Source organism: Oryza sativa, chromosome 8 (assembly GCF_034140825.1).
Source record: "Oryza sativa Japonica Group chromosome 8, ASM3414082v1".
Taxonomy (NCBI): domain Eukaryota; kingdom Viridiplantae; phylum Streptophyta; class Magnoliopsida; order Poales; family Poaceae; genus Oryza; species Oryza sativa.
The window spans coordinates 25,925,713-25,953,087 of record NC_089042.1 but is presented as its reverse complement, the minus strand read 5'-3'; the positions used below and the strand labels follow the sequence as shown (position 1 = coordinate 25,953,087).

At 43.7% G+C, this 27,375-nt stretch overlaps 1 protein-coding gene across 2 annotated transcripts; it reads left to right on the top strand.

Annotated features, from left to right (window-relative positions):
- Positions 1-2,792: 2,792 nt before the first annotated feature.
- LOC4346056 (spindle pole body component 110) lies at positions 2,793-7,695 on the top strand. 2 transcript variants are annotated; one of them, XM_015795609.3, is made up of 15 exons: positions 2,793-3,178; positions 4,061-4,188; positions 4,278-4,349; positions 4,428-4,541; positions 5,047-5,115; positions 5,204-5,260; positions 5,646-5,699; positions 5,790-5,852; positions 5,946-6,008; positions 6,084-6,245; positions 6,353-6,508; positions 6,793-6,873; positions 6,943-7,004; positions 7,109-7,230; positions 7,367-7,695. In XM_015795609.3, exons 1-14 carry the CDS (start codon positions 2,977-2,979, stop codon positions 7,182-7,184), a joined length of 1,359 nt encoding a protein of 452 aa, XP_015651095.1. In that variant the 5' UTR covers positions 2,793-2,976; the 3' UTR covers positions 7,185-7,230; positions 7,367-7,695. The 2 variants fall into 2 exon arrangements, with proteins under 2 accessions (XP_015651095.1, XP_015651094.1); XM_015795608.3 differs by having other exon boundaries at positions 7,106-7,230.
- The last annotated feature ends 19,680 nt before the right edge of the window (positions 7,696-27,375 follow it).

Below are 27,375 nucleotides of genomic sequence, written 5' to 3'. Positions count from 1 at the left end.
GGGGAGACAAAGAGAAGGGCGGCCGTATCACCCTCGGGCCCGACCCCCCCGAGGGGGTTAGGCCACGTGGGTGATCGTGTCTGCCTCAAGTCTCTAAGTCATGATACTCCCGGTCCCATGTCACTGACACTGAGAAAGTCATTAAGAGGATAAATTGTTGGATAGAAATATATCTATAAAAATAAATTTTTTAGATTTAAAAATATGTCATTCAAAAGTAATGGAGAGAGTATACGGGTGGGCTGAGAGAAAGTTGTATTCTCAGCCTTACCCTTACCTGTGTGGTCAAAGCTGGAGGGGAGGTGCGTGGGAGATCGTGCGAGTGCGTACGGACCCATGTCGTCGGCGTCGGCGTCTCCTCCCGGTCAGAACGTGGGGCCCACCGACTCGTCCTCGCTTTGGAATGGGCTAGTATGGGGCTGAAATTAAGTACTCCTACTCTTCTAGCCAGTTTGAGTGGATCCGGCCCAGTTAAGGCCCAGCGAGGCTGACGCGGTTTATTACATTGGGGGCCCAGAAAAGTGGGCATTGTGTGGGTACTCCACGTGGGATGCGGCTTGCTGGGCCTGCAGCCTCTACCAAGCGTGTGCTTAGGACGCGCACATGATGGCCCATTGTGAGTTTATTGTGCATCCTTGTAAACCCTTTCAAGCAACAAAGACAGCCTAATCTGTTTGGGAAAGCTTAATGATTCTAAATAAATAATTGGTAGCTAGTTTTTTAGAATATAAAAAGGTTGGGTTTCCACTTCTAGTTTATTTTATGGATTTTATAAATCTCTTAATCTAGTTGAGAATTTGAAAGGGACCTGAAAATTCTGGAAGAAATTGTGGTGGCTAGAAGCTCCCTAAAGAGGATCATAAGATCTTTTACCCCTTCTTTCTTACCCGTATTTCATATTTAGTATTGGATTTATTTTAGGACAGAGGGAGTATATTATTGTGAACAGGAGCAGATATATAATGACTTTGGATGAGAGTGTAAATTCCAACACCTAGGGGTGTGTTTGGAAAATAGGTTAGGAGAGGTGGGATGGGAAATAGAAATGAATGGAGGGATATGATAAAATGGAGTGAGATGAATGGATGGCTAATATTGAAGCTTACCTTTTAAGAGGTGGGAAATCATATCCCAAACCAATTTTCCAAACACAGCATATGTCCTTCTCCCTCTCTCTCAACACCATGCTGGAACGCCTCCTAGCTATAAAACGCTCAACCACTAATAGTCTTCGGTACCTCTCAGAATTTCTTCCCTCACGCCGTGTTAACACTTAATGGTGTGACAATTGTGATGCCACAAGACGGACTCGCCAAGCAAGCCGTAGACTCTCGCTGTTGTTTTACCGGTGAATTCATGATTCATGAAGATTTGCAGTATTTGCACCGGAATTCCTTGCCTTCCAGCTCACGTGGCTAGAAAAGAAAAAAAAAACTACACTCGGAAAACACCCTGTAGCCGTGCGTGTGCATCTTCTCCGCACCTCCGCCCATTCGTACACATGTAAACGTCTCATTTTTCTCATCTGTCAAGTGCCAAGTTTGTTCTTGTCCATTTTCTCCACCCAAAAGCATGGAAACACAGGTCAAATTAATCCGGCAGCAAAAAGAAGTCGACAAAGAACACGGATAGATAACCCACCATCAGATAAATCGTCTCAAAGTCTAAAAGATTGCAACCACTGAGTGGTAAGCAAAGTGCTTAATCTTTTCCTGCCACTGAAAATTGAACTCTCACCTTAATTTCTTCATCACAAGAAGAAAAGAATGGCTGACGATTGAGCTACTCGCCAACTAACCCCTCTGTAACAGTAAGACTGTAGTAACTGCTGCAACAACCCTGATCTCACCTTTAATTCCAACGTAACCCCACCACGGTCCGATTTTCATCAGATGATCAAGATCCCATTTATGGTTGCCGTCAGACTGTCAGTCATTCCACCGTTTTTTTTTTTGCAGTTATGTTTTCTCATCAGTTTAGAGAAGATTCATCAGTTATGTCAAAGATTCAGCTACTCCTTCATCAGTAGCTAGTGGCTTTGGGAATTATTCAGCGTATTTGTGCAGTTTGAGACAGCTGAAATTTACGAACTGATGGAATTTCTTTTTTTTATAGTTATTTGAAGGTATAAGTGGATAAATTAATGCTACAAGGTAAAAAAAATTGCTTTTCAGAAAACGCACAGCCTAGTACTCCTAGATTGGGAAGTGTGAAATCTAAAATTAGAAAAGAAATCAGATACTCCCTAACATAATATGGACATCAGTCTGGTGTGCAGAATGGGAAATTAAGGAAATGGATCTTTGCATTGCCCTCAAAGACCGGAGAAACCTTTGCATGATCAACTTCGAATCCCCTAATCCAAATCACAGTGATTAAACTAGTACCTCATTTTTTAGGTATTGCAGGTGATTATTTAAGCTTAATCCCAACCCAACCATAAAAGCGATGGTTAGAATTAGGAAGCCTACCACCCAACGCCTTCTAGAACACGGACATTTGTACGGACACTCGAAATCAATTTCCTTTTCTTCTCAAAAACAAAAAAAAAGAGAGAAAAACATCTTTTCCCCCTTCGATGCGTGCCGGGTCGTCGCCGCCAGCCACCTGTCCTTCAGGATAGGCTCGGTGGGACCCATCTCACAGTGACCCAGCCAGTGACGTGGACCCACGCGGCAGCACGAACCGCGACCCGCCACGTGTGCCGCCCCCCCGCTCCACGTGCCAGGTCACGTGCTCCCGTGGCTTCGTCTTCGTCGCGGGTTAAAAAGAGAAAAAAAAGGGGAAAAATAGAGGAGAAAAAGGGAAAAAAAAATCTGCAGCCTCGCAGCGCCTAAGTCCTAACGAACGCGACGCGACGCGCACCGGGGCACTCTCCGCCACTACTCGCCTTCGTCGTCGTCGTCGTCTTCGCGGGCTCGGCGGCGAACCGGAGGCGGCGGGTTGGGGTTGGGAGGAGGAGGAGGGGGTTCGGCGATGGGGAGGATCTCGAGGCTGCTCCTGCTGCTGGCGGCGGCGGTGGTGCTGGTGATCGCGACGGGAGTGGCGGCGCAGGAGGAGGCGGCGGAGGCGGTGGTGGAGGTGGAGGAGGGGATCGTGGAGAGGGCCAAGGAGGAGGCGGAGGCGGTGGCGCTCAGGGCGGAGCTGCAGCAGCTGAGGGATAAGATCTCCGGCCTAGGTAAGTGCCGTGGCGTGCCGTGCTGGTGTATCTCATCGGGTTGAGTCGGAGGTGGGGGTGGCTCGTTGGGGTTTCCGGTGGGGGGATTTGGGTGGGTTGGATTGGATTTGGTGCTCGTGAGGTAGGGTAATTTGATCTTCTTTCGCTGGATTTGGTGGCTCCGCGATGAGCGAAGCGAGGGGTTTAGGGGGCCAATTCGACGTGAATCGCGAGATGATGTTAGATTTGTCGAGCTTTGCGGGATCCATGTTATAAGGGGTTTAGTATTTGCGTGATCAATTGATGGGCGGTGTTGGATTGCTTGGTGACAAGCGCCTAATTTGATCAAGTGGCTTGTTGTTTGTGAGATTTTCCTAGTTGTTTCATTTTTTTTCTTTTTATCCGCCATATGATATATACTCTACTTGCTATTCATTTGAACTTTTTCTTTATCGATATGATAGATACTCCACTTGCGAGCATTTTGATCCTTTTGTTTTTTTCTAAAAAAAATTGCGTACTCGTTTGAAACTGTGTTTTCCTTTTTGAAACTGCGTTTTACTCTTTTTTACTTTGCTTAAAGTTACCTTTTCGTGGTTCAGCATTCAATGGTTGTAATTATTTATACCACAACAACTTTAAGCCTATCATGAATTTTCATGCTTTAGTTGGAATAATTTGTGTAATAATAGGGTTATAAATGGCCTTAAAAAGCTTGTACTGTCTAGAGTTAAAGCTGTGCCCGAATTGGGAATAATATCTTTTTGTGGTAGACTGGTAGTACTGTTTCTGAATCAAGCAAAACAAACTTCATAACTTTTGCATAGTGGGTTAGTATTTGATTTAACCAAAATGCATGCTGCACATAATGTTTCTTCCAATAACCCAAGGATCATCTTATAGAATCAGGAATCTCAGAACGATCCAAGGAACTGAAGGCTAAGGATGATAGCATAGCAAAGTTGGAGAAGCTCATCGAGGAGAAGTCACAGAAGATTGCTTCTCTGCAGAGCGAGATTACTTCCCTCCAGGTATGAAGTACTATATGCTGAAGGAATTGCCTCTGAAACATTACTTTATGGGCTAAAATTTATTGTATCACTATCTGATCCATTTACAGGCAAAGGGGTCTGTGGCTGCTGAGGAGCAGGCTGGCAAGGCCAACGCTCGGGCTGTTGAGCTTGAGAAGCAGGTGCAAAACATAGAATGTTCATGATAAATTAAAATTTACCACTTATTAGGTTGTGGTTTCTAATATTTTCTATTCTAGATTGACAAGCTCAAGAAGGATGTTGAAGCACAAAGTGTCAAGAAAGCTACTTTGGAGAACAGAGCTAATGATGCAGAGAAGAGGGTGCAAGAGTTGAATGCAAAGATTGACGCAGTGAGTACATGACTGATGACTCTGGCCTTTTGTACTATTAGACTATTCTATTTCAGGTCTGTATTAGTTATTTTCGTCAGGGTTGTTTGCCTTTTGTAACTACGTAAATATGTTATGCAGCAAACTTATGATCTTATCCCACTCCGTTCCTTAGTTACTACAAGACCCTCCAACGGCAGGCAGCACATCTTGCCACCTCACCTACCCAAAAATAAATAGTCAAACCCCCCAAAGAAACTAAATGCACTTCTGTAGTAGGTTAACAATCCTATTTCCAAGGGACTAGCTGATTTCTCTCCATTTTGTTCATGAATATGTAACAGCTGCGCACTAAATTTTATTACAATGTTCTCTTTTCTTAGAAGCTGAGTCTATCAATAATAACTGGAGAGTCTTCTGATTGATATGATCCTACACTCAAAAGTTAACTAAATCTAAACAGATATAACATTCTACATGTCATATGGACTTATCTTTTTTCTGTTCTGTTTTTGGTCCTACCTAGCTCCAAAAGACAAATGATGAGCAAAAGCGCAAGCTTCAAAGCACAGAACGTGCTCTGAAAGTTGCCGAGGTGAGATATGTTTGATGACTATTAATGCATTTACATATGATGATTCTATGATGAATTTGATTCCATACATGATTTTTCATGTTTGTAGGAGGAACTGATGAGGCTGCATTTGGAAGCAACAACTAAGTCAAAACAGCTGACAGAGGTAAAGATACCTTGATAGTACGATAGTAGAGCTGCTAGTATAATCCTTTCAGTCATCTAAACTTGATGCATATTAGTATCAATAATGTGAAGACAATGATCCTACATTACAGTTATGATCTTATTGGGCTAAACTAAACTTCCAAGTTAAATGATCAGCTGGTGGAGCTGATCAGTGATAACATAACATGACCAAGAGATACATGCCTTGTAGATGCACAGTCCTTTTCTTTGTCTCCCAGCATTTGCTGCATTTCAAATTACAATATGTGTCTATCATTCTAAAGTATCCTGAAGTTTATTCTAATGTTGCTTTGATGTTATCCTCTTGGGTTTATGCGAACAAAATATGGCTGCGTGATTTTATACCGCCTTTCGTTTTACAGGTTCATGGAGCATGGTTGCCACCTTGGTTAGCTGCGCACTCTGCTCATTATATGGTAACAAAGCAGAACCAGCAAACAATGCACCTGACATTCTAGTAATTTGTATTCCCTGTCCCTTATCATTGTCATTGTCGTGCTGTGTAGGAGGTGATCTCTGGTCACTGGAATGAACATGGAAAACCTGCTATCAACAGTTTTCTGCAGAAGGTGCATCCTAATTACACAGTTTTTATTTTTATTTCAAAATGCATACCTTAAATATATCCACTGTTAACATACGTCCATGTATACCTGCATCAGGCATCAGAAAAATCAGCACAGGCAAAAAAATGGGCTGAGCCACATGTGGAGACTGCTAAAATGGTAGCTTACGATGACTATGTTTTTATTACTTTTTTATTTATCTTCAACTAACAATATAACTTTAAATTATTGAAGAAATGGGTTCCAGTGAAGGAAAAATTGGTTGTCCTCAAGAAAAACACAGAACCTTATGTACAAAAGGTCTCATCAAAATCCGTGGAGGTCTATGAGGCATCAAGGGATGCTGTTAAACCTCATGTTGCAAAGGTTAAAGAGTTTGCTGATCCCTACTTCCAGGTACTTCGCACTAGTACTTTCATGAATCTAGAATATCTTCCTCTGATGGCTGCACTGGTATATGGTATATATGATCAATTGATGGTCATTTGACTATGTTGCAATAGGAAGCCAAGAAGTTCTCCAAACCCTACATTGATCAAGTTGCTGAGGTTACAAAGCCACATGTTGAGAAAGTTAGAACTACTCTTAAGCCGTATACTAAAAGAGCAGTTCGTGTGTATGGGTCATTTCTTGAATCAGCAACCACATACCATCGGCAGGTCTGCATCTCCTTATATTAAAATGTCTAGATATTCTAGTATGTGTTTCATGTCAGTACTCCACCAGTATTCTATTATCATCTCTGTTCTTAATCCCCTTGACCACCAGATATTATTATGTTAGTCAGAGTCACATTTCAAACTAGATTGTGATTACTGCACCAACATATAGTTACATTTACACCATTTGGATATACGACATTTATTGATGTTCACTTTACTCCTATACTAGAAGTATTTCATCCGCGAGAAAAATCTCAACATTTGTTTATCGGTTTTTCTAGGCGCAATCAACCATCTTAGATTACCTACACCAACATGAGGTATCCAAATCACTTGCGACGAAGGAGTTGGTTTGGTTCCTGGTAAGCACCCTTGGAAAATTTAACCAGCTGTAGATATATGCCCATATAACAAAATTATTTTCTTTGCAGGCTTCTGCTTTGCTGGCTATCCCTGTCTATATTATATACAGGCTTCTAATGGAAGCATTCTGGTTAGTGTTGAAATATTTCTAATTCAAACCATTACTGATGTAACCTCAACGATGAACTGGTGTTGTCTGTCACTTGTTTGAAAAACCTTCTGTTCATGCAGCAGTAAGAAGCCGAAGAGACCACCTCATGGCGGTAACCACGGCCATAGGAGACACAAGCGCCGGCATGCTGATAAGTAGGCACTTGTGGGATACATTGGGACTCACCCGCTATTTAGGGTTGCAGGTATGGAAATCAGACCCTTCACACTCTCTTGCTGAGATTGTCAACCTTCAAACTTCTTTTAACCAAGCAATTTGACTGATCACTTAATTACGTGAATTTTCTGTTAATGTATTTGTGGGTACTGATGCTTGTGCAGATCTTGGAGCAGAATCAGCAATGGTGGAAGGATATATTTGGGTCATGGGCAACCCTGAAAAGTGCTGTATACCACCATAGTTTTCTTCTCTTTTTTAGTTTTCTTATTTCTCCCCCGGTGTATCTTTGCTATGAACTTGTGTCGCAGCGGCCTTTTATATCTGCATTTTGCTGAGGTTTACGGGGAAACCTCTGCATTTCAGCGTTTGTTTTGTTGGTATTTTATTTGTTATTGTTTCCTGTAACTTTGTTAATGCGTGCATGATATCTGGTTTTTTGTTCGTGAACATAGATACACTTGGGGCTATACTAATATATAGTTTCCGTCCAGCAACCGCGTGTGGTCTATCTGCTGTGCTGCTGTACAGCTAACGAAAAACTACAAATGCTACGTTATGTTTTCTCACGTTACTACAAAACTGCCTACACGTTGAAAATGCCTTCATAAAAGTTTCTATCAAGTCGAAAAATACCTACATAGGGAATACCAAATTTTAAGATGAGATTTCGTGCGCAATGAAATTGATCCTGAAATTTTACAACACGACCTCATTTTCGTAGGAGATTATTCTGATAGTCTGGTCTCCTACTTCTACGAGCTTATGTTAATGCTCGTGTAGTTTTATCTTAGATCATTTCTAACCCAATGACTAGGATGGTGTCCATAGCATTAAATAAGCTGCCACCTATGATAAAAAATGATATGACAAGTGAATCAATAAGGAAAGAAAATAAAACCAGGTCTTGCATAAGATATGGTTTCTACACAACATCCAAGACATCATGTGACATAAATAGCATTAAATTTAAGTGTGAAAGAATGATATTTGTATTGAAAGAGTAGTATCTAGTACTAGTTTTTTTTTTTTTTGATGATGTGGAGTTTATGGAAACTGTCTAGTGTCATGGGTTAGGACTAGCCTTATGGGGTGTGTATAACGGTATCCGTATATATGCGTTGTACAGAAAAGCTTTGGGTAGGCTGTCGCTAGTTCTCTGCTCTTTAAACCGGCCCAAGCCCAACTAAGCCAAAGCCCATAGAGTTCTGCTCGAAAATCTCTCTAAAAAAGGGCTAAGAAGTACTCACAAACCCCAAAAATTGCAGAGCTTCATTTATTGCATCTTACTCCAATGGTTACTCTTAAAAAAAATCTAATCCCGGAGAGAATTTGAATAAGAGATTGTTCAATTTGTCTTTAGGATTAATTCAGATTTGACCATCTATGGTTGTATTGAGCTAATACTTCATTTACCGTGAACGTGTTTTTAAAACAGTTAAATGGTTTATTTTGTGCGAAAATTTTTTAAATAAAATTTTCTATAACAAAAAAATGTAAATATATTTTCAAAATTATAATAGTTAATGTTTACTACCTCCGTCCTAAAATAAAGCAGAATCTGAACATATATAGTTGTCTAGATTCATAGCTAAAAATGTTTTTATTTTAGGACGCATGTAGTAATTATTTATACGCTAACAATGTGTCTTGCTTTACGTGCCACTAACTAGCTAAGCCCAACAGCTATATCAAACTTACCCGAAGCCTTCTTTTAAAGAAGGATCATGTGCCCAAATTTGGGGTTGGAGTAACGGATAACCAGCGTTCCCAGTATTTGACAAAAAAAAAGGCGCTCGGTTTTGTGAAAATTTGGTGCTTCGAGCTGGATCAACTTGACAAACCATTTCGTAAACTGGTCTAATGATGAAAAGATATTAAATCAAAGTGAGTTTCAATTTTTTGACAGAACTGATCAAATTTCACATGTTTTCAACAGTTTTCACAAAAAAAAAAACTTATGAGCGATTTACAATCACCGAACGGTTTACGCAAACACTGCTGCTAACTGTAAATTGTTCTGCCCGTCCCAACACTGACAAATAAATTCCCGGCAAACAATTCTCTAACAAAAAAGCTTATTAGGCATTTCCATGTTGATTTAACCTCTGGTTATATATATGCACTTCATGCAACAGTAAAATAAATTATGCATGCATGCACCAGTAGAACGATTAATACAACTGACCACCAGCACTAGCTTAATAAATTCAACAGAGTTAAAAAGTGAAAAACAATCAATAAACTTATATAACTTCCAAAAAAGACCATCTATTGTGCCAAACGAAGGACTGGAATGTAATTACGTAAAATCAGGGGGGTCACGGAAGGATATATCCTTCCTCTCTTCGTCCCGCGCGCGCGGGCACCAAACCCCCCTCAAAACCCCTCCTCCTCCTCGTCGCCGTGTGCTTCTTCCTCGCCTTCCCCCTAACCTCTTCCACGCGCATTTCCCATCGCCGAATTCGCGATCGATCTCCTCCTCCGCCGCCGAGGAATCGATCGGAAGAGCTCCCCGGAGGCGAGCCGTACGTCCTCCTCCTCCTCCGTCTCCGGCGGCCACGCGCGCGATCTCCCCCGACTTCCGCGCGCCGCGAGGTAAGAGGTATGGTTCCCCCAGCCTCCATTCCTCGCCGCTCCGCACGCACGCACATGACAAGCCCTAACCCTATCCCGCGCCGCATCAGGCTGTCTCCCCGCGCCGCGCCGCGCCGCCATCGTCGTCGAGGTCGATCGACACCGCCGCTCACCCAGGTGTGGTCTCTCTCTTCGCCTCGATCGATCGCGATCTCTCTCTCTCTACCTTGTTTGCGCCGTGATCGATCTCTCCTCCCTTGCGCTTGCAGGACAGATGCATCATGGCCGCCGCAGCCGGAGAGGTGCCAGGCCCTCCCGAGGCCGACCCCCTCGAGGTGAAGTGAAATCGTTCGACGACATAGCTAATTGCTACTAGTAGCTTTGCAACTGGATCGGAGTACTAGGTTCGCACTGTTGCGTTGCGATGTGTTGATTGCTGGTATTAAGAGACTGATTTTGTGCCGAGTCATGAGATCGATGTTAGTTTAGTTGCAACCTGCCCCAAATTAATGTTGTTTCTGAATTTCTCGATTATATGCTAATTTGTTCTAGGCATCTGCGCAGTTAGTTCACATATGCTGGCTAAGAATTTATAGAACACATTGGTGCAAACCAATTATGGCATGCATACATACATGTTGCATGTACGGATGAACAAGGATAGGCATTAATTGGAGAATCTAGAGTCTACACTAGGGGGATCCAGGAGGATTAGGGGTGTGTTATGTAGTACTCCCAATGTCCATGGAAGATTACAATCGGGAAGAAATGGAGACATGAGCAGCTAGAGCCTAGAGGATGATCTAAACTAAGATCAAGTTCTTTTATAGTTTTATGAACTAGATTGGACATTTAATTCTCACTAACTGTCATTATCCTTGAAATATGTTATTCTTGTGTGGAACATAATCAAATTATTTGTAAATCATCTTTGTCTTACATGCATGTAATTCGTTTGTGCTCTGATCTCTTATTACAGGGTATCATAACGTTTACTCTCAACCTTGCGGACGTGGACAAAGAACAACTTACACTGATTTTGTATCCGAGTTGCGCCAATACTCTGTTGAGAGGGCACCATTTACTTGTAGAAATTGCCCCACCACACCCGTCGATGGTTATTTATCATCCGTTTTTGCCCCACCATGCCCGACAATGGTTACTTTATCATCCGTTTGGTGGAAGGAGATCATTCTATCCGGCTACTTATCCAGGAAAGGAATGGATATATGATATCATTCTAGAGAGGGGATCATTCCTGGTTCCATTTTAAGGGTGAAACCCTGCTAGATTTTATTGTTCAGTCTTCAGAGGAAACAAAAATCGAAGCAAGTTATCATAAATTGATTCCCAGTGGAAGGTATGAAGTTACATTATTCGCTCATTAATACTCTCTATACTCTACTCATGGCTATCCATTTTATACAGTATATATGATGTTTCATTGTACTAACTTTTGTTTCGTCGTAAACATGTTCAAGTCACTGTTTTCATACAGGCCCTAAGCCATTGCGACATTACTTCCGCTGCATTTTGAGCTATAATAATGATGCGGCTTTGGGTACTACAATGATGAACAATTAGATATTGCTTTGGCCCCAATGAGTGGTACTTTGGCTTTGGGTACTACGGTGATGAACAATTAGATATTGCTTTGGCCCCAATGAGTGGTACTTTCTGTAAAGAAGACGGCTTAGACCAGTAAAGAGGTTTGCAACTCAATATGTATTACTTTTTGTGTGCCTAAGAATATATACATAAAAACTGCTATTATAATCAGGATATAAGCATACAAGGAACATGACTTCAAAGTTTTTGACAAAATAAACTAGCAAGACTATACAGTATTACTAGCAGTAACTTCTGTTATCACTGGAGTAAAGTAGCCGTTTCCTAGCTAAGCCAGAAGAATATAAATCCGCGCCTGTCTATGAAAAAACTAATGATATCAATATATAGTTTGACTAACACATCTATTTCTATTGTGTAGGTTCATTCCTAATTGTTTCAGGAATCATGTATTATTGTGTAGGTTCATTTCTTAGTGTTTCAGGAATCAGGTTTCCGAAAGACTCACGGAAGGTTTGTGAAAATATATCCACTCTTACACAATATCAGCATTCATCTTGACCTATCACGATGAGGATGGCAATCCGCTGCCGATTGTTCCTGAAGATCCAACTTATCATTGAAGCTGTTTTTACTCTGGATGAAGTGCTAGAACTTCAGGAACAAGGATGGTTCAGGAATGAATGTTTAGGATGGTTCAGGAATGAATGTTTTGAGGAGGGTTAGAGTAAGGGAGAGTAAGTTACTTCAAACATAAGGCAGAATCAGAGAGAAGGCAAGCAACCAGTCAATGAGGATTGTGACATGGATGCAGTAAGTCTGAGATAAGAGTAATATATCTCAAGACAGGTGGTTGGCTATAAGATTGCAAAAGGCAGAAACATGATGGAGCAGCTAGGAAGCTTTGAATAAGCAGAAAATAACTGAAAATATACATATCTATATGCAAGATAAAATGGAAACACAGGGGCAGATGCATGTTGAGCAAGGAATTCAGTCACAGGACATGATGAGGGTTTTAAGCTCAGAAAAGGTTCTGAAGATGCAGGAGACACACAATGTCACAGGACATGGTGAGGGTTTTAAGCTCAGAAAAGGTTCTGAAGATGCAGGAGACACACAATATAAATATTGAGGTTGCTGACTCTGTTGCGAATAAGGAAGACAGAGAGAAGGTAGATTTTGGGGGAGAGTAATGAGTTTCTAGAGAAGGTAGATTTTGGGGGAGAGTAATGAGTTTCTTATTCAAAAGTGTCTGAAGATGATTTTGTAAACGAGTGTAGTGATAGTAGATAATTTTGTAAATAAGTGAAGTGGATGTAGTAATAGCAGAGGAAAACACTGGAGTCAAGAAGAAAAGAAAAGAAGCAGCAAGAGGCTAAGGAAAAAGAAGACATAAATCTAGAGGAGGTGGCTATTAAGAGGAAGCTAAGCCCAATATGCTTTTATTAATAAATGTCAGAATCATATTCCATCCTTTGTTCATTATTCCAATGGTAAAAGATCTTGCATGTGCTAGAATTAATTTCTTCTTAAAAGAGTAGGAAGTTTACAGAGATATAGATGTGAAAACAAATCAGAGGATGATTTTCATCTGAACATTGCCTTTCTGAAGATAATGACTCAGATTTAGATGATATTGATGTTTTGATGAAAACTCTGAACATTTCTGGCAATAGAAAGAAAAAAAAAGAGGAAACCTTGAAATTGTAAGGTTACTTCTAAAGTTGTTAAGAAGTGGGGGAATAGGAAAAAAAAAGAGATGAAAGGTAATATTAGAGAAATGAGTGCTATAGAAAAGGTTAGAATGTTACAAGATCTTGTTAGAGAAAATAATGTAGAATTAATGTAGATTTTGTATCAAAACAGTAAAACAAGACTTTTCCTCTAGAATGCTGAGGGGATTAGTGGTCATAAATCTTTGTGCTGGAACTGGATGCCTCCTTCTGGAAAATCTAGGGATACTCTAATTAGCATTAATACTGAAAAATTTGATATCTTGGAAGTTACTAAAAACAAATTCTGTGTCCAAGTGAACCTGATGATCAATGGGACTTGATGGTAATTTATGGAGCAACCTAGAAAGAGGAAAATAGTAGTTTCTTAACTCATGCAAATCTTTTACATCAACAAAAAATATCCTTTGGTGATGGGAGGTGATTTTAATATCTTAAGAAAATAAAGTGAAAAAAAAGCTGGTGGTTATAACAAATAGAGTTTCATTTTCAATGCGATTATTGAACAAGCTAGTCTAAGAGAACTTTGTTTGAGAGGGAGTTTCATTTTCAATGCGATTATTGAACAAACTAGTCTAAGAGAACTTTGTTTGAGAGGAAGGCAATTTAATTGGAGTAATAACCAGGACAGCCCAACCCTAGAAAAATTGAACAGAGTTTTTATAAGCAATGAATGGGAGGTTCAATTCCCACTCACTGTTGTTAGATCTTTGCCAATGGGCTTGTCTGATCATAACCCTCTGATAGTTACCACTGGAGAAAACACAATCAGTCATTCCATTTTTAAATTTGAACAGTGCTGGTTCCTTAGGGAAGACTTGAATAAAGTAGTGGAGGAGGTCTGGAACAAGAGTTATTCTTGGACCAGTATAGAAAAATGGCAATTGAGGCTTAAAGCCCTTAGGAAAAAAACTAAATGGGTGGAACAATGTCACGCCCAGAAATTCCCGAATAGAATTGCAAGCAGAATGTGCATAAAAATTCCTGTCCAGGACCGGCCGGGGTACACAAACGACAATGTTGACATTCAGATCCACGTCTTACAACCATCATAAAAGTCTTACATAAATGCAGCGGAAAAACGAAAGACAACAGGAGCTAAGCCTTGACTAGATCTGCAGCGGGAACAGCACTCCACAGGCATCATCGACGGCACGGACGAAGCCTACTCCTCGGAGAAACCTCCATCTGACACATACTCGTACTCTGGGGTTGGAAAAAAATAGAGCAAGACTGAGTACTACCCACTGTACTCAGCAAGTCATACCGGAATAGGGGTATGATGTAGGGAATTATCAAAGGAGAGCTAGAGTGGTTCATTTGCATAAAGCGAGTATTTATAAACAGAAGTTTAAAGAAGAAAACGGTCGTAATAATTAATCAATATTAATCATCCACTGTCCAACGCTATACCACGTTGCGACAGGCCCAACCAGATTGTGCCGTGTTCATCTTCATGGAAATCCCGGGCTTTTCCGACTCTCATGTTCTTTTTCAGCTCTGCTATTTCAGGATCATTTACTTGAGCTGCTCTGACTTGATCCACGAGCGTAGGCCGTGCCTCCAGAACGGCTACGAACCCGTGTTCAACAATTGCCACGTTGAGATGCTCAAACTCCTGCCGCAATTCCTCACACATGCCCTCGATGCATAGGGCAGTGTAGTAACTCTTCCTGCTTAATGCGTCTGCCACCACATTGGCTTTCCCCTGGTGGTAGTGAATGCTCATATCATAGTCTTTGATTAATTCCAACCATTTTTGTTGTCGGAGATTTAGGTCCGGTTGGGTGAAGATGTATTTCAGACTCTTGTGATCCGTATATACTTCACAGCGGTTGCCAATCAGATAGTGCCTCCAGATCTTCAAAGCATGAACCACTGCTGCCAATTCTAGGTCATGAGTTGGATAATTCCCTTCGTGTGGACACAACTGCCGCGAGGCATACGCAACCACTCTTCCCTCTTGCATTAGGACACATCCAAGTCCGTGGCGGGATGCATCGCAGTAGACTTGGAAGTCTTTCATCTGGTCGGGCAGAATCAAAACTGGTGCGGATACTAATTTCTTTTTGAGCTCCTCAAAACTCTTATCGCACTCAGCTGTCCATTTAAACTTCTCATCTTTCTTAAGCAACTGAGTCATGGGTCGAGCGATCCTGGAGAAGTTTTCGATGAATCGGCGTTAATAACCTGCAAGTTCAAGAAAACTTCGAATCTGCGACAGGTCTTAGGTGGGGTCCATTTGGTAACTGACTCCACGTTCGATGGATCAACTGCCACGCCCTGAGCTGTAATGACGTGACCCAGAAATTTGACTTCAGACAACCAAAAGTCACACTTGCTGAACTTGGCGTATAACTGGTGCTCCTTCAACTCCTCGAGTACCAGACGGAGATGTTGCTCATGTTCTTCTTCAGACTTTGAATAGATAAGTATGTCGTCGATGAAAACGACAACAAACTTGTCCAGAAATTCCATGAACACTTTGTTTATCAGATTCATGAAGAATGCGGGTGCGTTGGTAAGTCCGAAAGACATGACCGTGCACTCATACAGCCCGTACCGAGTGGTGAAGGCCGTCTTTGGAATATCCTCTTCCCGAATTCTCAACTGGTGGTAGCCTGATCGCAGGTCTATCTTAGAAAACACTTTAGCTCCTTTCAGTTGATCAAACAAATCATCAATTCGCGGCAAAGGATATTTGTTCTTGATTGTGACCTCGTTGAGTGCGCGATAATCAACGCCTCCTCTTCGTCTTATCCTTCTTCTCCACAAAAATGACCGGAGCACCCTAAGGTAAAGTACTTGGTCGAATGTACCCTTTCTGCAGCTGCTCATCAACCTGCTTCTTGACCTCTGCTAGTTCGTTGGCCGCCATCCTGTACGGTCTCTTGTAAATTGGCGCGGTTCCCGGTGCCAAATCAATTCGGAATTCAATCTCTCGCTTGGGTGGCATGGTAGTGAGGTCTTCGGGAAAGACTTCTGGGTACTCGCAAACTATGGGAATCTCTTCCAATTTCCTCGGATTCTTCTCCTCGGTGACCACTGGGATTTCCGCCTCAATCTGATTCAAGGAGACCCGTTGCTTTGGTGAGACTAGTGATTTGTACACTACGGTTTCTCCCTTCTTGTTGGTCAAGGTGACTGTGCGATTCGCACAATCAATGACTCCCTTGAACTTGGTCAGCCAATCCATCCCAAGAATGACATCTAGGTCTTTGGATTCAAGAAGAATGAGGTTGGCTAGAAATGGTGATCTTTGGATTTCTATTAGCACTGAAGGGCTAAAACTGACCGAGGTTGAACTATTTCCCAGGGTATGAACCCTCATTGGTGTATTAAGCTCTTCTTTCCTTAACCCATGCATCCCCACAAATTTCTTTGAAATGAAAGAATGCGTTGCACCGGAATCAAAAAGTACTGTTGCAGGGATTGAGCTAACAAGAAATGTACCCAGTACGACCTCTGGTGCTGCTTGTGCCTCCTCCGCAGATGCGTGGTTGACACGAGCCTGGACAATCCTTGGCCCGGCACGCCTAGGCTTCGGGCATTTGTCAGCGAAGTGGCCAAGCTCGCCACAGTTGAAGCAGGACCCTGGTTTTGTTCCAGTCTCCTTCTTGGCTTGCGCGGACGGGCCTGACTGTGCCGGTGCCACTGGTGGGCGTGGAGCTGCACCGCGGTTGGGCTGACCTCCATGGTGGTTTTGACTGCCACTGGCGCCCTGGTGGAAGTTGCTAGAGTTGAACGGGCGGTACTGGCAGATGATCATGGTGGTAGGTCCACCCTGCTGCCCGGGAGCGAAGCGCAGTCGCTGATGGTTTCCTTGGTTGGACCGGAACTGTGCCGCCTTTCTCTTCCCGTCCATCTTGTTTTGCTGATCCTCCTGACGGATTGCCTTGTCCACCAGCCTTTCAAAATCCGCGTAGTCCCCAGATATCAGTTGGTTGGTCAGCTCGTCATCCAGACCTGCCATGAACTTTTCCTGCTTCTCGGCGTCAGTGCGGACATCCTCCGGTGCATATCGCGCGAGGCGATGGAACTCATGGAGGTACTCGGTCACTGTCCTGTTGCCCTGATGGAGTGCCTGGAATTCCCTCTTCTTTTGTGCCACGACCCCGTCTGGCACCTACGCCTTCCTGAAGCTACGACAGAACTCCGCCCAAGTGACTTCAGTGCCTGGCGGGCGGGTGGCCATGTGATTGTCCCACCAAGCTGACGCAGGACCTTGAAGCTGGTGTGTGGCGAAAGCGACCTTCTCCTGATCATTGCACTGCAGGAGATTTAGCTTCTTCTCTATGGCATGGAGCCAGTCATTCGCCTCCATGGGGTTGGTGGTGCTGGAGAAAGTGGGTGGTCTAACGCGTAGAAACTCTGGCAACTTGGACTGAGAGGGAGGGGGACCAAACTGCTGGTGCTGCTGTTCGGCGTGCTGCAGCATCCTTTGGTGCATCTGCTGGTGCTGGTGCTGCATCTGCTGCATCATGGCTGCCATCATCTGCGTCTGATGTGCCATCACTTGGGCTAGCGTCGGATTCTCAGGAAGTGGTGGCGGACCATTGCCAGAATCACTGTTGGGATGCACACCATCAGCGCGCTCTTCGCCGTTGCTGCCCTCGCCGGTTGTGCGGCTACCATTCCTGGTGTAGACCATCTGGAGGAAAAGCAGACGGGGGGGGGGGGAAGAAGAAAAACAGATGCTCAAGAACTAAGCTTTATTATATAGGAATTTAAACTGCAATTGTTCTGATCTGAATTAAAACACTTAAACAGCAAGCAAAATCCTTATTAAGACAGCCATATCATAGGCACATGATATCGACCGTCGACTGACCCCAAGCAAGCAACTTAAACACACAAACTAACAAGCAGAAGCTAGACAGTCGATAAGCTAATGGAAAACGAGCCTAATGCTCGGAACGGCTCCTACGGTCGGTGGAGTCGAAGGCGTCCTCCTGCTCGTCACCAGGTCCCTCTGAGCGACTCCTAGAGCCTGGCAGATAAGTCTCGCCGCTGCCCGGCTCTGAGCCACTGGAGCTGCTGCTGCTGAGGTCGCGACTGCCACTGGGAGTAGCTGGCAACCAACCTCCATTGCCACTGGCGGGGACCCTGACGGCTAATGCAGGCGCGAAGGAGAGAGCGGATGCAGGAGCTGACACGGGAACGAGAGCTGGAGCTGGTGCTGGAGCTGCAGGAACTGCTGGAGCTGTGGGCGGAACTGGAGGTGCTGCGGGAGCTGCTGATGGAGGTGGGTTCCTGGGCGCAAGCTGGATGCACACGGGTGTCGTTGTCGACTTGCGGGGCGTAGTGCGGATCCGGACTCCTCCTGGCGCGGGAAGACCCTTTAACTGAGCATTCTCCCTCTTCAGGCGCGCTATCTTGTCCTTCAGAGTGACGATCCTCATGAGCTTCCCATCATTCAAGGCCTTGGACGCCTTGTGCAGATCCGAGTGCATCCTATCCAATCCCCTCATCACAGCACACATGTGACCAAAGGTGGTGTCGTTATCGCCGGCTGTCGGACGGAAAGTACTGACATCATCACCGCTGGCTCGACGAGGGTGAAATCGGTACGCCGTGTCGTGGAAGATGTAGTTGTGGCGCTCCCGTAGTTTGGCCATCATCAGGTATGCTGCCTCCTGACAAGCGTGATCTGCTGTGTCTCCGGACGCCTCAACCACCATGTTAGCGAGGCAGGTGCCCACATAGCCATGGACCTCTAGGCGGACACGGTGAGGAAGCTCGCCACTGAGTGGTGGAACAGTTGTGTACTCTGGCGCGTTGGGGTAGCCCACCACCAGCGTCATACGTGCTAACTCTGCCACAAAGTCAATCATGCCTTCTCCGTGGTGGTTGGGTGGGTGGCCGGCTATCTAGAGAAGACAAAGGAGTAGGATCAATGCATGCTCAAATCCAAATTTAAATAAAGCAATAAAGGACTCAAATAAGAGAATCGAATAAGAGCAAGATTTTATGCATAGATCATTTTGCATGAGGGCGAATAAATAAGACAGACTTACATAACGATACAATAATGGGGAAATTAGATACATACTAATAATAACAATAAAAGCAGAAGTACCTTGCAACACATATTCCTGAGCTAGGACCTAATGCATTTCACCCATCAAATCCCAACTGATTGACGAATAAAACTCAAGTAATTTTACTAAAACCCTAGACTGACTTGTTTTGACAAATCTCACTTAAACGAGCGACCAAGATTTTTCCCTTGAACCACAAGAACAGATCCCAATTTTCCCGGAACAAATCCAATTGTAAAGAACATATGCAATGAAAAGGATTCAGAGGGCTCTTAGGTTTTTCCATTTGGCTTGTCCTACGGTCAAGGTCGGCTCTGATACCAACTTGTCACGCCCAGAAATTTCCGAATAGAATTCCAAGCAGAATGTGCGTTAAAATTCCCGTCCAGGACCGGCCGGGGTACACAAACGACAATGTTGACATTCAGATCCACGTCTTACAAACATCATAAAAGTCTTACATAAATGCAGCGAAAAAACGAAAGACAACAGGAGCTAAGCCTTGACTAGATCTGCAGCGGGAACAGCACTCCACAGGCATCCTCGACGGCACGGACGAAGCCTACTCCTCGGAGAAACCTACATCTGACACATACTCGTACTCTGGGGTTGGGAAAAAATAGAGCAAGACTGAGTACTACCCACTGTACTCAGCAAGTCATACCGGAATAGGGGTATGATGCAGGGAATTATCAAAGGAGAGCTAGAGTGGTTCATTTGCATAAAGCGAGCATTTATAAACAGAAGTTTAAAGAAGAAAACGGTCATAATAATTAATCAATATTAATCATCTACTGTCCAACGCTATACCACGTTGCGACAGGCCCAACCATCCACCTATACTATCCAATTTCAAAAGACTAAACTAGGTGAGACTAATTACGGTGAATCTGGTTGACCGCCCATAACCGCGGGCATGGCTATTCGAATAGTTTTACTCTGATCAGAGATGTACAACTGTACCCACAAGACATAGCCCCACGACACGTTTCCGTGCGCCGACATGCCACCACGACATACCGGAAAGAGGCCGTGACAGGACTCTTCGCATAACCCCCTCTAGCCAAGCACACCACACCTCAGGTTTCACCCCCGTCCCCAGTGGGCGACGGGCAGTCCCCTCTCGTGCCTAGGTGAATCCGGAAGCCGCATAGGCCGTCGCAGGGCCCATCCAAACTCCATCACGCCCACCCTTGCCTGGATGCGTCAGCTAGAGAAAAGCTACACTACAAGCCCAGCCGTTGCCCACGCTGGCTTGTGGTAAGTACGATAAGTTCTTCCAGGGCATCCTGCGAACCGGTCCTTAACTGCCATGGGTGCGACCAGCAAAACCATGCACCCACAGCCCACCATGTGATTTATTTTAATTAACCAACACTAAAGCGGTGGCACTAATCCAACAATACCATTAGAACCAATAGTCTAAACATTAATAGGATTTTCCCCATTGTGTACTAGTTGAACTAAGCATGGCTAAGCAATCCCTAGTCCAATCTCTAGTCATGTTATAACCCAAGCTGACAAAGGAACATGGTACAACAATAGCATGGCTATGACAATAGGTAAACATCCCATAGTAACATTATAAAACGATGCAGTATTTGAAGAAAAACAATAGAGCATTTGCAATATAGGATCAACATGTTCAAGTGACAGGCATGACTTGCCTTGCTCTGCAGCTGGAGGAACCTCGGCGACTATCTCGAAGTACACTGGAGCGTCGGAAGAACCGGAATCTAGGCGACATACAAAGCAAACAATACAAACAGGCTATAAGACTACTGAAACAGAGAACAAACCATTTTTAATGGATTCTACGCATTTTTCTTGATTTACTGAGACTTGAATGGGCTTAAACGGAGCTCGGATGAATTAGCTATGAATTTTAGAAGATTCACTGTGTTTATTACTATAACAAAAAGTCCTTAAATAATTTATTGCGCAATAATTCCTAGGGCTGACGTCATCAAAGGGGGGCGCGGCGCCGACATGCGGGGCCCACCGGTCAGCGGCTCGGGAGAGAGGGAAAAGGGGCGCCGGCACGCGGGCCCCACTCGGCAGCGGCTCAAGAGGGGGGGCGGTCCACCGTGGACCGGGACCACGCGGGTGGTACACCGCCGGTCCACGGGACCGACGGCCCAGATCGCCCCCGGGGCTGATCGGACGGGCGGCGGCGACCCGGCTCAGCTTGGCTCAAGGCCGGCCGACCGGCCACGGCGATGGCGACGGCGCGCACGCGCGCACGCGTTGCCGGCAACAGCAACCGGCGGCGGAGGCGGCGGCGCGAAGGCGGTGGCGCTAAGCGGCGGCTAGGAAGGAGAGGGAGGGGAATAGAGGGGAGAGGGATGCCTCACCGAGAGTGGCCGGCGCGGAGGAAGACGACGGCGAACGGCGACGGTGACCACGGGCAAACGGCGGCGACGGGCGGACGAGGTCCGGAATGCCCTAAGGGAGGAAAAGAGAGAGGTTAGAGGGAGAGAGATGAACCACGGCGATCGGAAACCATGGCCGAAGGCGGCGGACATGGCGGCTCTCACCGTCGCACGGTGGGAACGGCGCTCCAGCGGCGAACCTCGACGGAGGAGGGGTGGACGGGGTGGCCCTTGACCTTGCGAACCCAACGGCGGCGACGGCGCGGTGCGGCGGCGAGCCTAGCGGCGGCCGGAGCGGCGGGAAAGGCGGCGGCGGGTGGGTGCACAGCGCGAGAGCGATGGGGAGCACGAGGGAGTTCGGCGAAATGGGGAAAAAGAGAGAGGGGGCGACGGCGGAGCTTAAATAGGGGAGGGGAGTCTCGGACGTGGCCGGTAGGGGCGAGATTCCGCCGGCCAACGTGGGGGAGTGGGAGAGGAGAGAGAGAGGCGGGATTCGAAAATCGAATCCCGGCCATCTCGGGCGCGGGCGCGGGCGGGAGAGAGAGGGGAGTGGGCGCGGGAGGTGCGGTGCATGCGCGGGCGTGACCGACGTGGCCCGGAGGAGGCGGAGGCGTGGGCGCGGCGGCGCGGGTGGGGCCCACCTGTCGGCATCCCGGGTGGGAGGAGGGAGGCGGCCGGCCTAGCTGGGCCTTGGCCTTCGGCCGGCCCAGCGGAGGGGAGAGGAGGAAAGAGAATGGGCCGGCGGCCCACTCGAAAAGAAAAGGGGGAAAAAGAAAAAAAAAGAAAAAAAGGGAGAAAAGGATTTTCCCTGGAATTAAAATATTGCTTGCTCAATTTTAATTGGTTAAAATTATTTCTAGGGCTCTGAAAATTCCACTAAAAATCCTGTTAGTGAATTTCGACATGTAGAACTCAAGGAAAATTCCACATGCCAGATTCGATTATTATTTGTATTACTTTCTTAGGGTTTTCTCTTGATTTGCACCGGCATTTTCTTAGGGTTATTTATAAATTAAATTTTAGGCTTGGGAGGAAAACTTTAGGGTGTGACAAACAAAAACTGGGAAGGCTTATATAGGAGAGAAAAGCATGTCATTCTGGAAAGAATTGATGCCATTGACATTAGAGTAGTAGAAAGCATGGGTATGAGTGGTTCTGATAGAGAGGAGAGAAGGGAGCTTGAAAAGAGACTCAAATTTGTTATTAGGGAAGAGAAACTGAGGTGGATTCAAAGAAGTAAAGAGAAGGAAGTATTAGAAGGGAATTGTAATACTAAGTTCTTCCATGCTAAGGCAAATGGGAGGAAGAGGAAGAGTCAGATTCATAGTTTGGTGCATGAAGGAGAGGTGATTGAAGGACAAGATAAGTTATTGCTTTATATTACAAATTTTTACAAAGATCTCTTTGGACATTCAAAGGAAAATAGGTTTTCAATTGATATGGCAAATGTATCTAAGGTGGCAGAGGAAGATATGAAGAAGTTAACCACTCCTGTCACTTTAGAGGAACTCAAAACAATGATTTTTGAACTAAAAAAGAACAAAGCCCTATGTCCAGATGGATTAACAGGAGAATTTTACATGTGTTTTTGGGACTTGGTCAAACAGGACATGATTGACTTGATAAATGATTTTCTCAAGGGTTTGATAAATATTTATAGATTGAACTTTGTAGTGATTACTTTGATTCCTAAAACAAAAGATGCCTATCAAATACAAAAATTTCGTCCCATATGTCTGTTGAATGTAAGCTTTAAGATAATAACTAAAGTCCTCATGAATAGACTCAACACAATCATGGCATACATTATCTCTAAATAGCAGACAACTTTTCTGAAAAATCGTTTCATCATGGAAGGAGTGGAGATATTACATGAAGTGCTGAATTCAGTACATCAAAAAAAGCAGAGTGGGATCTTGTTTAAAGCTGATTTCGAAAAAGCATATGATAAGGTGGACTGGGTCTTTATCTATCGAATGCCGAAAGCAAAGGGATTCCCAGATCAATGGTGTGATTGGAGCATGAAAGTGATTATGGGAGGGAATGTGGCCGTCAAAGTGAATGAGCAAATTGATCCTTATTTCAAAACTCACAAAGGGTTAAGGCAGGGAGACCCCCTCTCCCCCCTGCTTTTCAATTTGGCAGCAGAAGCTTTGACTTTGTTAATTTAGAGAGCTGAGGAGAATAGTCTGATTGAAGGTTTGGGGACTAGTGGAGATAACAAAATTGCTGTCTTGCAATATGCAGATGACACAATTTTCCTTATTGATGATAATCTGGAGCATGCAAAAAAATTTGAAGTACATCTTGTGTCTGTTTGAGCAACTTTATGGACTTAAAATTTTAACAAAAGTGAGTTTTTTTGCTTTGGGGAAGCTAAGGAAAAACACGTATATAGCAATATTTTCACCTGCAATGTGGGTGATTTACCTCTGAAATATTTGGGTATTCCCATTGACCAAAAAAGAATACTAAACAAGGATTGGAAGGTGGTTGAGAACAAAATGGAGCATAAATTGGGTTGTTGGCAAGGTAAGCTGCAATCTATTGGAGGAAGGCTGGTGCTCCTTAATTCAAGTTTAAGCGGTGTTCTTATGTACATGCTCTCTTTTTATGAACTACCAAAAGGGGTGGAAGATAGGATGGATTACTTCAGGAAAAGATTTCTATGGCAAGAAGATCAAAGTATTAGAAAGTACCATCTAGTTAATTGGCCCCTAATTTGTTCACTCAGAGACCAAGGAGGTCTTGGGGTGATTGATTTAGAAGCAATGAACAAAGCTTTGCTGGGAAAGTGGATATGGAAATTAGAGAATGAAGAGGGTTGGTGGCAAGAGATCATTATTGATAAATATTACAAAAACAAACCACTATCAATTCTGAAACTCAAACCTGGTAATTCACATTTTTGGCAAGGGATTATGGAGGTGAAAGATGTTTTCTTTAGTTCGTGCATATAAAAAAGTGGGAAATGGAGAAAATACTCTTTTTTGGGAAGATAGTTGGATAGGTGGTAGACCTTTTGGCCTTGCAATTCCCTGAGATTTATAACATAGCCTTGACAAAAAAGATCACCATTGCATACTTGAACAAAAAGGGCATTGGTTCTATAAAATTCAGAAGGGATTTGTATGGAGCCAAACTAAGAGATTGGAGAAAAATTACACACAGCTAGGAAGAGTTGGATTTGAAAGAAAATTGTAAAGACAAACTTTGGTGGACCTTGTCCAAAGATGGGAAATTCACTGTGAAGTCTTTCTATAATGCACTTAAAATGAAGCAGGTGAATTATCCTCATAGAAAAAATCTGGAAGTTCAAAATACCTTTGAAAATCAAAGTGTTTCTTTGGCTCTTTACCAATAATAAAATTTTGACAAAAGACAATCTTTTCAAGAGGGGCTGGAGGAAAGGTGATAATAAATGTCAGTTTTGTGATAAGGAAGAAACAATTCAACACCTTTTCTTTGTTTGTCCCATGGCTAGATTGATTTGGAATATAATTGCTTGTGCTCTAAATTTGAATCCTTTTTTGAACATGCAGGAACTGTTTGGTTCCTGGATTAAGAATGCTGACAAATTCACAAAAAATCTCATTCTGGTTGGGATAGCTGCTGTGATATGGTCTATATGGAAATGTAGAAATAAAGCTTGCTTTGAGAAAAAAAACTTCCAAATGATCCCACTGTTTTAATTCACATGGCCTGCAATTGGGTGGATGCATGGTCAATTTTGCAGAAGCTGGAAGCAAGCCGAAGAAGTTTGCAGCTGGGAGCCAGGTTGTTAAAACAAGTAGCACATGAAGTCTACAACTCAAGACATGGCTGGTGAGGAGTACACAGGATCGCAGGATGATGAAGACAGAAGATGGCCTATGCAAATTGTTGCCTGATGTCCGTTTTGTGTTGTTTTCTGCTCAGGAAGTGATATGTCCCAGACTACTCAAGTAATATCAGTCGGTGATTTGCATATTTTTATAAAGTCTGGAGAAGGCCAAAGAATATTTCAAGCTCCATGCAGTGTACCAGTGCCAACAGATGGATCACTGTATGCGATGACTCTGGTGGGTGTGTTGATTGTCCCTTCTTTGGCCTTCTATCTAGATCTATTGTTAATCTTCTATGTTGATCTTCTATCTAGATCTATTGTTCCGTAGACTCTGGTGGGTGTGTTGATTGTCCCTCCTCTCCTCCTAGGGGGTCTTGTATTTATACTCATAAATGTCCCATTGTCCAAGTAGAACTAGGGAAACCAATATGGATACAATCCGAGTAGTCCTTGTCGTTTCCATATAGAACTCTGGTTGTCTTTCCTTATCCAGAACTCCTCCTATATCCGCAGGTTGTTTCCGTATAGGACATGGTACGTGGTGGGTCCTGCCGAGATTTAGTCAATTACTATTAGGTATGTGGTATCCATAGCCTTGACACAAATAAGAAGGCTTTGCGTCAGTCCAGATACTCTAAAATTGTGCTCCTTACAAATTGACACTCCAAATTTTTTGTTTTGTTGTACTACACCAAAATATTCTGGCAAACCGCCACTGGACACTGCATCTTCATTGAAATATAATATGTACTTAACTGCGGAAACGTAATGACCGGGACATGTCTATTTTTCCACATATCTCGCGCTTAAAAGAATATAGTCTGAAAAAAAATTCAATACTTTCACACCCTGAAATTGAGGCTTCAATTATTTGACATTGTGGCCCAATATCATTAACTCAGCTTGTCCTATATCCCATCATCACGAGTGTCAACATTATCAAAGTGGCAACAAATACAATGTCAAATTAGCAATTCTCTCATTAAAAAAGAACATATGAAGGCCAACTTCATTTTTGGAACATATTACTTTCTTAGAGATTTAAGACAACACAATTTCAAGAATTTTAGTTTAGAATTATGTGCTTTGGATCATACTTACCAGCTTAAAAAAATAAAACGTCTAAAACAGAACCAAAGAACATTTTTAAAAAAGCCTTATACATATAAGCGTTCACACATATATGATAATAACTTAAAGCACCATCAATAAGATGCCCGCGCGTGTGCGCGGGCTTCCCTCCTAGTTGTCCACAAAGCACAAAAAGAGTCAGCCGATGAAGCAACAAGAGAAGTCATCACAAAGCCCACTTTGAACCGAAGGAAAGGCCATAGAACGATCCTACAAGTAAAGCCCAAAAATGTCGAGTCTTTAGGGCCGAGTTATTACTGAATGGCATGTACCATCAATTTGTCTTCTTGTGCAGTTATAGAATCCGATTGACCCGCAGGCCGCAGGCAGTGGTTGCTCAATGCACATTTTGTTTCAGTACTTTATGGAAGCCTCCTCATAGCTACATGCCTGCATTTTTTTGGTCGAATGGCCTAGAAATCTAGAATCCTACCCTTTGCGACTGAAGACGTGATCTAGCTGTCGTCCATCTCTTCGAGGTTAGCTATCTAACCTGGTCACTGGTAGCCATGGCATCAACGACGATCGACGAGCTTAATTAATTAACAAATGGGATCAATATCCATGCATTGTTGGGCGTTGATACCATGGATAGTACTATCAACTAAAGTTTTGCTAGCTGGTACCCTCTGTTTCAACAGAAAGCTCAATTGTTCCATCATTCCATACGTGCACGCTCTAGCTCAAGCATTCCACTGTTTTCCAAGAACAGCTTGCACCTACCTAACCTTGCTACCCATCTGCACCCTGTTTCACACAATTCCCATTCATCGCTCATGGATGTAACATATCCACGGCACACAAGGACAGACTAGCCTAGCTAGCTACACATCTTAATTTTCTGTTAATTCATGCCATCGATCGATCCATCGATCTGGAGTATATATAAAGACGTCACCCCTGCCTCCAATCTTCACACCA